At 34.9% G+C, this 17691-nt stretch overlaps 1 protein-coding gene across 1 annotated transcript; it reads right to left on the reverse strand.

Annotated features, from left to right (window-relative positions):
• Nucleotides 1–1113: 1113 nt before the first annotated feature.
• LOC107709659 (uncharacterized) lies at nucleotides 1114–9046 on the reverse strand. Its single transcript, XM_016514243.1, is given in 5 exon segments — nucleotides 1114–1294; nucleotides 1297–4887; nucleotides 5200–7159; nucleotides 7275–7342; nucleotides 8307–9046. Coding segments are annotated over 5 exon segments (6504 nt in total). The 5' UTR covers nucleotides 9040–9046; the 3' UTR covers nucleotides 1114–1142.
• Between the last annotated feature and the right edge of the window lie 8645 nt (nucleotides 9047–17691).

Here is a 17691-nt window from a genome sequence, read left to right on the forward strand (position 1 = left end):
CACTACATTTTAGGCATAATCTTATAGGGTATTATCTGTCAATGTTTTTAAAAAGTATATGCTGGCTGTCTGTCATTTTTAACAGATACAACATGATACACAGTTCTAATGTGCTCTTTTTCTGAATGGTGTACACAATGATTGGTGAAGAAACGAAATTAGAGTGAAAACCGCACTTTTGTTGTAAAATAAATACAAAAAATATTTTATGTATTTATCAAATTTGCATAATTTGCATATGTTGATTTTTTTCTAATTGTAGTATAGCCTAGAATTTTAAGTCAAGGTGTCAAATGTCAGTCGCACTGGTGCTAAAGTAAACTAATTTCTGTTTGCCATACAGTAATTTTTACTCTAAAATGTGACTGAATTGAGAGATCAATTATATTTTTACCAATCGAGTATACAATTACTACTGTTTTGAATGAGTGCTAATACAGACAAATATGAATAAATGTAAAAAATATAAATGTTGTTGAAATGCAGGAAAAAAAAACATTATTACCAAACTTACAGTTGTGGTACAAGCATGTAAATTCTTTATCCACTGTCAAATAAATATATTTAATGTAATGACATTAACATTTCTACCTTGCAGTGAAAAAGCACTGCAATACAGCTATATTTGACTCAGCAGAGATAAAGTATCCACACGGATGTGAATTCTCTCCCCACCTCCTTTGCCAAACAAAGCTGGACCGTTAAACCTACAACTGGTCAAGTTCCTACTTATTGTTGTTAAAAGTATTAGATGTAAAAACAAAATACCCTCATGGTCACTGAAGCATGTTGGAAGCACAGTTGATTCGACAATGCAGAATTCACATTAGAAAAGCAGTTTTGAAAAAGTGCTAATATAGATATATGAATAAATGTTGAAAATATAAATGCTGAAATGCAGAAAAAAACTATCATGAAAGTTACAGTTGTATTACAAGGGTGTAAATTCTGTCTCCACTTCCATTGTCAAAAAAGTTTGTTTAAAATAGGCTATGACACTAACATTTCTACCTTGCAATGAAGAAGCACTGCAATACAGCTACATTTGGCTCAGCGGAGATAAAGTATCCACATGGATGTGAATTCTCTCACCACCTCCTTTGCCAAACAAAGCTGAACAGTTAAACCTACAACTGGTCAAATTATTCCTCTTCATTGCTAAAAGTATTAGATGTAAAAGAACATAAAATACCCTCATGGTCACTGAAATATGTTGGAAGCACAGTTGATTCTACATCATAATATGTTGTTTTCACATATACATGATCAATTAATGTTCCCTTTTCTGTTGTGTGACATGTTGAACAAACCCTCTGTCCGTTATAAACTTGCAGATTGTTGAAGACTTTAAAATGTTATCATTGAAATCTCCCATGACAGCAATTGTACTACTTATGGGCTCTAGCCAATCAAGTAATTTGCCCAGATTTTCTTTAAACAAAGACATGGGATAAGATGGTGGCCGATAAATAACGGCTATTAATATATCGTGTATAGTAAAGCGGCAGACTAAACATTCTAAATTGACATTTTGTACCTGGACAACTTTATATGCCAAATTTTCTGAAATATACATGCCAACACCACCATGTTGTTGCGCTTGTATTTCAATTAATGTTGGGTTACTGCTACTGTAAGATAAACTTCGTGAGTGACCATGAAAACTATAACCGTCAATCTTTACGGTTTCAAATGAGATAGCTGCAGGTAACCATGTTTCAGTAACAGCAATGCAGTTAGGCTGCAAATGCTGAGTACACGAAACCAAATCTGCTAAATGTTGGCTTAAATTTTGCACATTCATCAAAAACACACTGAAAGCTTGTGTATTTACTTTGTGGTTTGGTATATTTTTAATAAAAAATCTGGGCATGCTCTGAATTGCATTCTTAATGGTTTCTTTACAGTACACAGCCTTCTCTTCAAAATCCTGAATAATCAAACCTGACAAACTTCGAACACGACTTAATGCCACATATGCCTGTCCAGGTGCAAATATTTTTTTAAGGGACACTACAGCTTCATCAACACTAATTCCTTGCACTTTATGTACTGTACAAGCCCAAGCAAGTTTTAGTGGAAATTGATGTCGTAATCCACCTTTATTATTAACCCTTTCCTCTTCCGGATCAATACCTGTAGAACCCATTACAACAGCTGAAGCACTTGCACAACATTTTCTCCTTTGTGCACCAACCTGATTGTCATCAAATTTAACATACACTGTTTGAGGGAACTTGTTATCATTGTTACGATAAACTATGTCTGTTACTGTGCCACACACCCCATTAACCAGACCATCCATTACATCGACATTTTTACACAACATCACACGAGCACCTTTTCCTAAAAGCAGTATTTCATTCAAACATGTATTATGCGTTTTGGAATGATGACCACTTTTTAATTCAAGTTTCCCTGTCTTGTTATTATTTATAAAATCCTGAGCATCTATATCAAAATATTCAGGACAAGTTTTAAATAGCTGCTGAACATTATGCTCATTTACCTGTTTATTTGTAGGAAATATGTGTAAAACTGAGCTGACTTCACCAGTTTCACATTTTTTCAACAAGTCAATGTCACTGTTTAACATTGGAGTGCCTTTTGTACGAGTTCGTATTCTGTTTAAAAGCTCTGCAAACATATTATCTTTTTGCCTAACTATTGCTTTCAATTCCACAACTGAAAACAGAGTAGACCACAGGTTAATACCGATGTCATCAACATACAAGGGTTTTCCTTTTACTGGAGGCAACTGAAAAAAATCTCCAACAGCAATTACACTCACATTTCCAAAGGGAGAAAAGTCACCAGTTTGTTTAATCTGTCTTAGTCTACCGTGAATATATGCTAAAAGATTGTGATCAACCATGGATATTTCATCAATTATCAAAATCTGCAGGTCACTATATTTAGCACGCAAACAATTGAGCTTTTCCTCACCCAAAGGTGTGTATAGTAAGCGAACATCTATCCCAATGCTAAATGTCTTGTGAATAGTTGCTGCATGCAAATTGTATGCAGCAATCCCTGTAGGAGCAGTTAACAAAACGCAAACATTGTCAGGATGACGACACACTGTTGACAATAATCTCATTGCTTCATATTGAATAGCTTTTATTAAGTGGCTTTTTCCTGTCCCTGCACCACCTGTAATAAATACATGTAACGGATCTGGATTTTTTCCCATAATCTTATCTAAGCACCACTGTCGAATCTGATAAAAAATAGATAACTGTGTATCATTCAAAGATCTAATTAAGGCCAAACCATCACTTCTACACATATTTTTTTTCTTTTCCAAATGTGCAACTTTTTGATTATTTATTGCTAAATCGGGAATGTTTTCCTCATGTTCTTGCACTAGCTGTCTTTTGTCTTTCATTTCCTCTTTGCACAGTAAACGCTCTAACTCTTGCTCTGGGCACAGGTCACACCAGCCATCTTCTATTACACCATCACTTTCAGTTGTATTCTGTATGTTATCTAATTCATCTGCCTCCATTTCAAACTTCTTTCTATTTAAATCAACAACTGACTTGACTGAATGTCTAGATCCATCACTAAATGTCACATGACCATTCTTGTAAAACTGTTCAAATGTTTCACAGTTTGGAGGTTTTAGCTGCACATCAAAACGATATGGCAGAAACAACTGCATAATGCTTTGATAATATGGTTCTGGATTTTTTCCCTCCGAAAAGCGCACATAACAAACTACTGCAGGTTTTGTTCGTGTTCTTTTTGTGATAAAACCACAATTATTGTTTAATTTAAGCTGAGTCAGGGATTTTTCATTTTTACTTAAAACACGATATTCTGATGCAAATGTTGCCATACACATATTGTTCAAATCATTTGGTCTATTCTTATAACGATCTGTAATACTAGTCATCCACATGTCTTCTGTGGTAAGGTCATGTGATGTTGCCTTTTGCCTCAAAACACTTAAAGGAAGACTCATTTTAACTACATTGTCTCCTGTTGGCACAAATGCAACTTTCCTTGAACACTCCTTCAGATGCATATTTGTTAACCTATACACAGATTCTTGAGCACACACATCTCTGTTATGCAAGTAAACACTGCCTAGATTTTTCAATGCATCTTTTGCACTAACATTGTTCTCTTTACGTGCTTCTCTTTGGGCATTACCTAACAACAATCCAATCTCCCTTTCCGACTTTGATATATAAGAAATTATATAGACCACACAAGCATACGCATCAACAACATACTGGATATCTAAGTTTGCATTCCAACATTTTAACAGTGCCTTGCTATATTGATTTACCCAAACCTCATTAACTTGTCTTTTCAACACAACTTGTGTATTTCGACTAAAGCATTTATATGCAGCATCAAAAGTTTCTTGATTTATGCCTAAATGTTTAAACAACTGTTCCACACCATCATAGTTACTGTTCTCATCTGAAAGAGCCTTCTTGATGGCTGACAAAATCTCAACTGCCTGCTCTCTGTTCATTTTAAAATCTGTCTGACCTTTATTTACACATGCACATTCTGTAAAGTTATCAGTCTTATCTACCTGACACTTACACTGTTTTTTTGCATCACTTTTACCATGACCTATAAATGTCCGACCAGATGTTGGCCTGGGAAAATTAAAACGACAAATAGTATTTTTCTTTTTACACGTTTTGGAATGTCGCTTTGAATGCTGCTGCACAGATGTCACAATGTCCAATAATGTGTCATCATGTGATGGTAATTCACATGTTACATATTTATCAATAAATTGAATTACCTCTTCATCTGTGTTTTTATCAATCACTGGAGCATTCTCAATCCAAAACAGGCAATGGACATGAGGTGAAGCACGCTGCTGAAATTCCACACGGTAAAAGTAATCCTTAATTTTACCTATTGGATGAGCTGAAGACATAAGTACTTCCCTTAAAAAACAATGCCACCGAAAATCAAACATTCTTGCTGCAGTGACAGGATTACGACGCAGCAGCTCACACCTGTCTGCCCATTGTAATTCTTCAACCGTCTGTGTTCTTCCTTCCTGTTTCAAAATACTTAAAAGAAGATTTTTCCATCGCATATCAGCGGAAGAAAATGAACAAAACCAAGTAGGGACACCAAGCTGACGAACACAAGCTAAGAGGTCACGTTGTGCTGCTTGCCAAAAAGCTGGAGTACCTCTAATAGGTTTAAGAAAAATTTTACCTATTGGATGGGATGAAGACATAAGTACCTCCCTTAAAAAGCAATGCCACCGAAAATCAAACATTCTTGCTGCAGTGACAGGATTACGACGCAGCAGCTCACACCTGTCTGCCCATTGTAATTCTTCAACCGTCTGTGTTCTTCCTTCCTGTTTCAAAATACTTAAAAGAAGATTTTTCCATCGCATATCAGCAGAAGAAAATGAACAAAACCAAGTAGGGACACCAAGCTGACGAACACAAGCTAGGAGGTCACGTTGTGCTGTCTGCCAAAACGCTGGGGTTCCTCGAATAGGTTTAAGGAAACGATACCCATCATCAAATTCTAACAGTTTCTTTAAAGATTCCTCATTCTTCAGTATATCACCAACTTTTTGAGACATACAACCTCCTTTTCCTTTACGCAAAGCAGTCGATACATTTGACACAACCTGTTCAATTTCAGACATGTACTGAGCAAAAAATATGTATTCTACATTTTGTGCAAACCTACCATCAGCATGTAAAATTCGGTTATTAAAATACCGTGACAATGTCAAACGGTTATCTCGACTTTCATGATATGCATTACATCCCAGTGGAAATAACACTGGAAAGCATTTGGCTTCATTTGCAAGACCAGAAAGCAATTTAACAGGATTATTCCCTTCTGCTGGTGCGAGATTCAATATATCATCAAAATAGTGATCTAGTGCTTCTTGACCAATGTCAACAGGCATGAGACATGTGTCCTGGAACATGCAATGATGCTGTCTATCATGCAGTAGCTCATCTTCACCAACATCTACAGATGCTTCACTACTTTCTGCATGTGTATCACTATCCTTTCCTAAAACCTCCTTATCTTGATCCCTACAAAACCCATTTAGCCAAACTTCATTAAACTCTACATCTTTATAATGCACATTTATTTGTTTCAAACATTTTAAAGCTTGTCTTATGTGCATAGTGTCAACAAACTGATATTTATAATGACCTTTATAAGTTAACTTGCGCTTCAATTTAATAGGCAGCAAAGATCCTTCCATACTAGGAAGAGGCAACAAATTAGAAGTTTGCACAATATTTGCAGGAACACATGTTACAGGCCCATGTACTCCATTTTGCCCCCCTTTAGGTAATGCTAACATCTTCATAAATGGTATATGTAAAGCAATCAAATGTTGTTCTAAGCTATTCAAACATGCCAATTCTGGTGGAATGGGATGAACCCTCAAATTGTTTGTCACACATTCAGGTGGCATTTCACCTTTCTTAATTTTATAATGACACGTGTAACAAATCCATAGCTTGCCCCTAGGACTATCCAGCCACTGACATGGCATTACACAATTCTTATTACATTTGTGCAGATATTCTTCAGTTATACATTTATCTGAAATTGACGCTATTGCTTTTCTGTTATAATAATCTCTATTACAATTTAAAACTTGATGTCGAAACAACAATCGTTGGCAAACACAACAAACAAAATCTGGCCCATTTTTAACTAAATCCAAAAACCGTTGCATTACAAAATCAAACTGTTCTGCTTTTACTTTAATTTCTTGCCTTTTAATTTTCATACCTGCTTTAACGCGCTTCTTATGCTCAGGGCTTCCATGATACTTTCTTGTACTAATGGCCTTTACATTCTGCCTGTGCACCTGATTTAACCTATATTTTCTTTTACTAATTACATTTACCTTAGCCTTATGCAACACATTTTCCTGATACTTCCTTTTGCTCATGTCTTTTACCTTCTCCTTATGCAACACATTTTCCTGATACTTCCTTTTGCTCATGCCCTTTACATTCTCCTTATGCAAAACATTCTCCTGATACTTCCTTTTGCTCATGTCCTTTACATTCTCCTTATGCAAAACATTTTCCTGATACTTCCTTTTGCTCATGGCCTTTACATTCTCCTTATGCAAAACATTCTCCTGATACTTCCTTTTGCTCATGGCCTTTACATTCGCCTTATGCAACAAATTTTCCTGATACTTACTTTTGCTCATGCCCTTTACATTCTCCTTATGCAAAACATTCTCCTGATACTTCCTTTTGCTCATGTCTTTTACTATTACTATTTACTGGCAGATCTTTTGCAGAAGCCAAATCAAGTCCAATTTCAAAAGACTTGTCAGAGTCTTTACTACCCTCTGTAAGAGTTATACACTTTGTATGTTCGGCTTTTTAAATTTTTGATACATCTGGCTGTGAAAAAGAACCATTCTCCAAAGCCAAGTCATTGGTGGCAAAAGGCATGTTAGGGCTTTTACAACTCACAGTTGCTCTTTCACAAGACCTACTTACATGCTGAATTTGTAAAAGCCTTTGTGAATGGCCCAAACAAACGTCATCACTTGGTTTATATGTCATTGCTGAAATGATTCGCAATTGACTGGATTTCACAGTGACACAATAGGACTCAAGTAAAAATGTTTTTATAACATTGCAATGGAAAAAAAAAAACATTTTTTAAAAATGTTTCATTATTTAAAAAAAAAAAAAGAGATAAACATTTATATTTCCCTGAAATATTACTCACTCAAATTGAAACTTTGAGTGAAAACTTCACTCAAATTCTTTAAGCATTCTTACTAACAATTAAAAGTTAGTAAACAAATAATTCAATATGTATCTTCATTGTTTCCCACTTATTTTCAGGGAGCATTATTTAACATAAAATATTGAATACAATTTTTGCATAAAGCCTCTGGAACTTTGACTTTTTCAATAAATGTAATACAAACTTTCCTATTATCCTGTCAAAACACGTGAAAATTGTATAAATTTAAGATACGTGATGTTTATCTCTTACTATGCAATCACTTTTATTTATATATGAAAACGTTTATACACCACACATCAGGGTTTCCCATACATTGGTGCAGATGTTTTTATATCACTGTATTTCTGAAGGAAACCAACTGTATTCAGAAAATGTTCAATGTCATTTTCATTTCTTCTTGCATGTAATGCCTGATAAATCAGCGTTTGTGAGCAGAACGCCGTTACTAGGGAATCCTCGATCTTTACCACTCCAACAGGCTGTAGTCTTATATGCGTTACATCACAACTGTTGCAAATTTTATGACAGCACTAGAAATCTCAAATTCTCACCGCCATTCATACCATTCATAAGGGTTGAGTAACAGCGCTGATTCTGTTCGCGTTTGGCATTTTGAATCGCTTGAACACTTTGAACACTTTTGCAGATGGCGCCGCGAGCTCGCCTGATATGAACCATCAGATCATTTAAGCACGTGTTAAAAACAGCCACAGATGTGCCAATAGCAGATGCCATCCCAAACACATCACGAGTGGCACAATCAACCACCACAAAATAATCTTTGTGATGAATGATGGCACTAACTGCGCTGTGAAGGTTTATCAGACACATTCCATCTCTCAACAAATATTCTTGCAGCTTTTCATACATTACACTCTCCTCTTCTAAGGATCCAAAATCTCTGTACACTGGCAGACCTATTTCTACATTCCATTTCTTTCCAAACACATTGTGCTCTTCAATCAACTTACACAACTCCTTTTTACGGTCTCTTTTCTGGCTTGCCTCACCTACATATGTGGCTAGCTTACTCCCTTCCACACATATGTCATCAACATCGGTGTGTACCCATGTACATACAGGAGCAATGACATGTTTGATTGCTGCTACAACACTACATGCAATCAATGCATTCACATCACAGTTCAGTGGTGCAGCTCGAACATCAGTTCCAGCAACAACAGACAGCTGCAATTTTTCTGAACATATGCATGCATTATCATCACTCTTACGCTTGATGGATCTTGGAGTGCGTCGCATACGAAAGCCCTTCTTCTTCGGCATCTACAATATACAGAAAAAAAAAACAATATGACTCAAGTAAAAATGTTTTTATAACATTGTAATGGAAAAAAAAAACATTTTTTTAAAAAGGTTTCATTATTTAAAAAAAAAAAGATATAAACATTTATATTTCCCTGAAATATTACTCTCAAATTGAAACTTTGAGTGAAAACTTCCCTCAAATTCTTTAAGCATTCTTACTAACAATTAAAAGTTAGTAAACAAATAATTCAATATGTATCTTCATTGTTTCCCACTTATTTTCAGGGAGCATTATTTAACATAAAATATTGAATACAATTTTTGCATAAAGCCTCTGGAACTTTGACTTTTTCAATAAATGTTATACAAACTTTCCTATTATCCTATCAAAACACGTGAAAATTGTATACATTTAAGACACGTGAAGTTTATCTCTTACTATGCAATCACTTTTATTTATATATGAAAATGTTTATACAATACACATCAGGGTTTCCCATACATTGATTTATTTGTGGCAGGCCACCACAATATCAAAACTGACTGCCACAAATAGATTTTCCAAAAGGCTTTGACTTTGTTGCATAAACGTGCACTGCACGTTTAAAAACTAAAAACTGGCGCAGGTGTTTTTATATCACTGTATTTCTGAAGGAAACCAACTGTATTCAGAAAATTTTCAATGTCATTTTCATTTCTTCTTGCATGTAATGTCTGATAAAGCAGCGTTTGTGAGCAGAACGCTGCTTTGTGTACAGCCGTTACCAGGGAATCCTCGATCTTTATCACTCCAACAGCGCCTCCTGCTGGCAAAAAAATGAATTTTCATATGTATATCTGGTGGAAATAAAGCTTTGCTGTTTGGTCCCTCTGTCAGTTCATCTAATGCATGTAGTGCCTCTGATAAGCACAGTATTTTAAGCTGGTGCACCGCTAGTGTAACTTTGTTTTTGTTTTGCGCAAGCTGCAACAGTTCCGTTCCATGTAACAGAAACATTCAGTTTAGTGGAACTTTTACGCTTAATTAAGTGTGATGTTTTAAAGCGTGGTTAATCGCGAAACCGGTTAATCACTGCATACCTAGTTACGCCTTCTTTCTTTGCATGAACATTTGGGCAGTGTTATGCAAATCTTCCCACATAGTGAGGTAGATATGTGGGGGCGTGTTAGAACGAGCCGTTTTAGGTAGGTGTGGTTGACTCTTAACTTTGATAAAGAATATCTCTTTGGATTTGAGGCTTTAGTGTTTGCAACTTTACAGATCTTCTTTATGCACCAAGAGCTTGTAACACTCCAAAGAGAAAGGAAAAATGAAATTGCATCACATGACTCCTTTAATATATTATAAAATGTTATGTTATTCATGTGATGCAAAGCTAAATTTTCTTCAGCATTACTCCAGTTTTCAGTGTCGCATGATCTTTTACAAATCATTACAATTTATTTGACTCAAACATTTCTGATTATTATCAATGTTGAAAACAATTTTGCTGCTTCATAAATTTGTTAATGCATTTATTAAATAGAAAACTTTCATGCGTGATGAATAAAATTATTAATGTATCTCTCTTTTTTAAATCTTATACAAATGTTTGAGTGGTATCATTGTTTCCACAAAAATATTAAGCAGCAAAACTGTTTTTAACATTGATAATAATCAAATGTTTATTGACCATAAAATCTAAATGATTTCTGAAGGATTATGTGACAGCGAAACTTCTCTTTGTAAACAACAACAGATTTATAAACGTTTCTAATGACGAATGTTGCATTCCCAAATGCAAATTAAATAAAGCGGCTCAAACCAAGACGCTCTGAGCTGCAGAAAAAGACACCAGCAGTGACATTTTAAAAAGCGCTCTGGACTTCTTTGAAAACACGGTTTACTCCATAGGATTCTAATGTAAAACAGACGCTGGCAGCTTCAAAAAAGACACCAAGTGTAAACATAGCCTAAGAAACTAAAAACAACACTGTAACAGCAGACATGTAATATACATATAATAGGCTGTAGTCTTATATGCGTTACATCACAACTGTTGCAAATTTTATGACAGCACTAGAAATCTCAAATTCTCACCGCCATTCATAAAAAGTCACCCGGGTTGAGTAACAGCGCTGATTCTGCTCGCGTTTGGCATTTTGAATCACTTGAACACTTTTAACTGTCCTGCAGATGGCGCTGCGAGCTCGTGCAGCGCCCTCAGGACCATTCCGTCCATTATGTTTTAGAAAACAATCTTTTCGCAGTTTATTTAGGTAATAGCTTAAGGCCAGTTACACGATTTCAGTTATCATGCAGTAACCAACCGGGCCATTGTAATATATTTTGCTGTCAAGCAAAAAATAAACTCATGACTAACAGGGAAACCGCTTAGCACATACTCATAACCTCAATCACAAAAAACCCTCATAACTTATGCCCTCCACACATATAAACGCCAGAATCCTTAAAAACAAAAAAAAAAACTATCAAAAACAGATCGTGAAGAAATAGCAGATCTGACGTCAATTCAAATCACATACTGTAACGCCTTAGCAGTTATTTTATCTCCTAATAACACTTTAATTAATACTCAATATTACAAACTCGTTAGAATTTAGCAAAAGAAAACCACATGAAGCTCTACCTCAACAACCTACGAAGCATCAATCAAAATAATCTATTTAATCATCAAAACTCACCGTGTCCTTTGTCGTTGTTCTTCTTCTTGATCTCCTCCTTAACGTTAAATACTTGGAAATGAGCCGTGAAATATCAGAAGTATCTCCAGTTGTGTCTCTCTGAATTTGCTGGAAGCAAAAGGGAACATACAGCTAACAGCAATTGGTTTTTACCCCATAGTAAGGAGCGTCTTTAATTTAAATTAAGCCAATTAGACACGCCATAAAGAAAGGAAGGGGGGACATGATGGGAATCCCGGCTCTTTTTAGGGAACCGGATCATTTGGCTCTGCTCAGTAATAAGATCCGACTCTTTCATCTCCCAAACGGCCTTCATTAGTACCTCTTCTAGCTTTTTTAATTCAGTTTAATTTAGTAATGTTTGGCCTGTGATCACATAAATTATTCAATGTAATTAGGCTATAAACCTTAATTTTTTTACATGTTAATTAAAAAACAGCTAATGTAAAACCAAACAGTACAGCTTTTTAAATATCTGAAAGTACACTCTTAATATCAGTCCGTCAAGCATTATAATATAATAATCAAGTATTATTTAATAATAGAAGTTTAGTAATTAGGATTAAAACTTGGTAACAATGAACTTAGGACTGGTGCTTTTTTTGGTCATTCAGTGTTCCTGTAAAAATAAAAAACGGAACAATAATACTGATAAGATATTATTATTATTATACGAATTCTACTAATAAGAACAATATAAAAACGCACTAAGGATTAATGAGCTACTGGATTCATGACTCGAACTGATTCGCTAAAATCTAAACGGGGATGATAATACGTGAGCACCAGCCAATGAGATTGTCGTTTGCACATTAGTTCCGCCTACTACAGGAAAACCCGGCAGTTCTTAAAAGCTGAAGAATTCTAAAGGAACTGTTATTTTTACAGGAAAATACAACAAAATATATCGTTAACATGTAGCGCATCAATTCTGCATGTTATGTAAGACTCTCGCTCGCTCCTTCTCTTTGCGCGTGTGAGAGAAAGCGACGGCGAGTCGTGCGCCTTCACACTAGAGTTTACGTTAAGTGAAAATATATCTGTGCTAATCATATACTCAGCCTCCAACTCACACACTGTCAAGTAAAATCGGAGAATTTATTAGCCATTGGCTAATATTACACATCATTTAGTCGCATATGCGTGTGATTTACTCGCAATGTAACGTTAGAGGGTTATATTGTATATTGTTTATTGCGCTAAGTCCCAAACTGCCCAGTCTAGTAAGGACGCGAAATAAATCTATAATGGGTCACGAACACTCGCATTTGTAAACCTTTATTTTTTGCATGATGCTCTATGCACACTTGTATGTAAGTAGTGTAAGTAAACTGGTCAGCGCAAGATTCTCAGCTGTGGCATGCATAAACCTATTCATTTGTATTTCAAACATTATTTTTAAACAAGCAATAAAACAAATAAAAGCCACATTTTATAATAAGCCACTCACAGCATGACAAAGATCTTGCCATTTAATTTGATACCTATCCAAAACAACCTTACAACATTTGCTGTCCCACTATCACACAATTGACCCAAAATTAAGACTTCATAACAATCCCAACTTGAATACCTCTAAGTGACCAAAACTTTAACCAGGAATGCTGCATTCCCCCACCCTCCCACCAAAAACTGAGAAATTGTATGCACATTTCCAAACATATTATACATGACATTATACAATAAACTAATATATGACCTTTTCAAAGAAACTACTAAATTACACTTACCTTATGATACATAACATTCAAGAAGTCTGGGGAATCAGGAGATTCTTTATATCTCTGCCTCTAAAAAAATATATTTTTACTTCTCAGTGTAGAGGATTAACATCCCTCAACTAGGTGATACTATTTCAATAACAGACCTTGCGAAATACCCCAAAATAAATATATTTAAAAAAATTTGTCAGGTAAAAAATGCTACAGCATAATAAATAAAATCAACAATAACATTTTAAACAGATTTTAAACTGTAAATAACACTAGCATAAGGAAACAATAAAATCATCCAATTGTTTTTTTTTTACACAGTTATATACGTTATATAAACTTTTTTATCACTTTACCATACAATATCCAACTTACCCCAAACTTCACACATTTGATAAAACTCCTGGCTTGAACACATCTAAAGGCCAATATCCAGTCAATCATAGCGCCACCTGCTGGCAACAATAAATTACTTGTTTTACACTAACTTAAACATTCACTGTTCAATCTACACCAAACTAAACAAATTTGATAAAACTCCTGGCATGAAGACATCTACATGTCAATATTCAGTTATCATACCACCACCAGCTGGCACGAAAAAAGCAGAAAGTTTATCACATGTAAATGACTTTGACATACTCCTCCTATATTTACCACTTTAAAACCATATTGCCCACCGTTCGCTATTTTCTTATAGCCACCAGGTGGCGGTGAGCCCGGGTGCGAGGGCCCTTTCATCGCTGCTTGCAGCTTTAATTAGGGCCCGAGCACCGATGGTGTGAGGACCCTATTGCAACTATGGAACAACAAGGTAACTTAACATAACAATACCACATTTCATACAGCCTCTCTGAAAATATACATACTGTTCCTCTCATATAACCTTCTCTGTCTCTCTATAGAAGAAACATCAATAACATCTACAATCAACAAAAGAACTTTCCACGTACCCCAAGGTAAGCAATAAATATTTGCACTAGTAACATCAAGGCTCTACTCTTACTTTTATTTTAAATATTTTTTTATTATTATAAAAAAATCAGGAGCACCTTCTGATCAATAACAAAAATTAGCCTTCCCATTACAAGATAATATTTGACTCCTTAAAATCATTTACAGGAGCATTTTTAAAACTTTCTAATGGCATATTATTGAAAGTATGTCATCTTGTGTCAAATTCAAAACTATATATTTATGAGCTTTTTTCAAATTTTCTAATTAAAACAATAGAATAAGAATAAGTTAGGCTACTGATCAAAAACAATTAGTATGAACAAAATTCATTTGCACAGACGTGCATGGCACAAAAGAACACAAAAGTGGCTTACAGGTATATTTACAGACATTTAATGAGGCTCAGTGGTGGTATGAGTGCAATTAAATTCATAAATCCATGTTGAGATTAATATTTTAAATATAAAATTTGAATATAAAAATATTAAAAGATTTAAATAACTTAATACTTTAAAAATGAAAAGTCACTGTTTTATTACTGAATCATTCATTCAATTGATTCGTTCAAACGACTGATTCATTCAGGAACAAAGCAAGTTACTGTCTTTATGAACGGGTAGTTGAATCATTAATTCACTAGATTCATTTAAAAACTCACGTTCATTCATAAACGAAACATCGCTGTGTTTGCTTAGAGATGCACTGCAGCTTAGCTATGACTTTGACACTCACTAAATATTAAAGTCTTCTTTATTGACCTTGAAGTTTATTGTATTAAATCAATATCATATTTACAAACTCCAGTGAATCGCTTATTTACATTGTGTCTTTGTTATCATAAGAGGATTCATGAGCTTGCATAACTCAGCACTGAACAAAACAGTGTTTTGAGCAGTGATTGAATTCTGATTGACATTACGTTCAAGGAATCAGCAGGTCTGATACATTACTCAATGCTGCAAAAACACGTTGTAAGTAGAAACCGTTGAAATTCCTCATGCGCAAACACAAATATGCTGATCGGGTCAATTGCACTGGTGCTCCTAAATAATTTTTCATGTTCACACCCAATAGTTTTCAGCTTCGTTATACATTTTAGAAAACATTTTTTTTCTTCTCTCCTACAGGACTGCAAGTCTGCTTGTTAACAGACTCCATGTGTCGAGGAATTGAGGACTACCTACCAGCTGCAAAATGCTGGGTACACCCAGGCACTACTCTTGAGAGATCTACTAAACAGCACATATACCACTTTGAGACAATACACAACAATGCAGTGATACTACTCCACATCGGAACAAATGATATTGAAAGTGGAGCATCTCCATCGCTGATCATCCAACGAATGAAAGCACTAATAACTTCAATCTCTCAAGCAACTCCTCACATTCTGTATTTTGCAATTAGTGCTGTCTTGCCACGACTTACAGATGACTCAACAAAAAAAACAACTGTGAAACAATACAACGCCATGCTACACCACTGGACTATGCAAACAGACAACATCATCTTTCTGAACACAACAAAACCTTTCCTCAAACATGGAAAGATTGTCCACTACCTATACAAACATGATGGACTCCACCTTAATCAGCAAGGAAAACACAAACTTTTTACGTACTTTCAGCAGTTCCTCTGGCATTTTTGCCACTTTCCAACACAAACAAAACATGTTTAAGTATCTTTAAAAAAAAATTACACCAAACTTGTTCCCATGAATATCCACTACGTGTTATCTTTTTCTGAAACAATAAAATACCTTTCTCTTTATAATAAACCATGTAACTTATTCTTGAACTTCACCTTTCTCTTTACTACACACATAACACCAACACAAATAAATTCATTTTCACTATCACTTCATCATTATATCTTTGGCATTTCCTTTTGTAAACACCACATATACATTGCATATCCAGACATACTTATATAACATACTTTTGATATACAATGATACTTCGCATACTACACATTTCCTGTTACAACATACATACCTATAATACACTTGCAACAGTCACCAAATATGTCTTCTACATTTATCTTTGCTTTGCAGTACGTTACACTTCTATATATAGTCATAGATATTCACTTCTTAAACTTCACACTTCTTAAAAACAATACAGTTTATTCTACTTAGCAGATAATTCATTATTTATACTTTCCAAATATTCTATCACTGCTTACTGGTTTTTCAACTTGAATGTACTTCACCTACATATTTACTGTATAATCTACAGTACTTTCCAGTATTACATGACAAAGATCTTGCCATTTAATTTGATACCTATCCAAAACAACCTTACAACATTTGCTGTTCCACTATCACACAATTGACCCAAAATTAACATTTCATAACAATCCCAACTTGAATACCTCTAAGTGACCAAAACTTTAACCAGGAATGCTGCATTCCCCCACCCTCCCACCAAAAACTGAGAAATTGTATGCACATTTCCAAACATATTATACATGACATTATACAATAAACTAATATATGACCTTTTCAAAGAAACTACTAAATTACACTTACCTTATGATACATAACATTCAAGAAGTCTGGGGAATCAGGAGATTCTTTATATCTCTGCCTATAAAAAAATATATTTTTACTTCTCAGTGTAGAGGATTAACATCCCTCAACTAGGTGATACTATTTCAATAACAGACCTTGCGAAATACCCCAAAATAAATATATTTAAAAAAATTTGTCAGGTAAAAAATGCTACAGCATAATAAATAAAATCAACAATAACATTTTAAACAGATTTTAAACTGTAAATAGCACTAGCATAAGAAAACAATAAAATCATCCAATTGTTTTTTTTTACACAGTTATATACGTTATATAAACTTTTTTTTATCACTTTACCATACAGTATCCAACTTACCCCAACCTTCACACATTTGATAAAACTCCTTGCTTGAACACATCTAAAGTCCAATATCCACTCAATCATAGCGCCACCTGCTGGCAACAATAAATGACTTGTTTTACACTAACTTAAACATTCACTGTTCAATCTACACCAAACTAAACAAATTTGATAAAACTCCTGGCATGAAGACATCTACATGTCAATATTCAGTTATCATACCACCACCAGCTGGCAGAAAAAAAGCAGAAAGTTTATCACATGTAAATGACTTTGACATACTCCTCCTATATTTACCACTTTAAAACCATATTGCCCACCGTTCGCTATTTTCTTAAAGCCACCAGGTGGCAGTGAGCCTGGGTGCGAGGACCCTTTCATCGCTGCTTGCAGCTTTAATTATTAGGGCCCAAGCCACTAAGGCGCAGGGGCCTCTTGTTTTC

This window comes from Sinocyclocheilus rhinocerous, unplaced genomic scaffold (assembly GCF_001515625.1).
Source record: "Sinocyclocheilus rhinocerous isolate Xijiao unplaced genomic scaffold, SAMN03320098_v1.1 scaffold10639, whole genome shotgun sequence".
Classification (NCBI taxonomy): Eukaryota; Metazoa; Chordata; class Actinopteri; order Cypriniformes; family Cyprinidae; genus Sinocyclocheilus; species Sinocyclocheilus rhinocerous.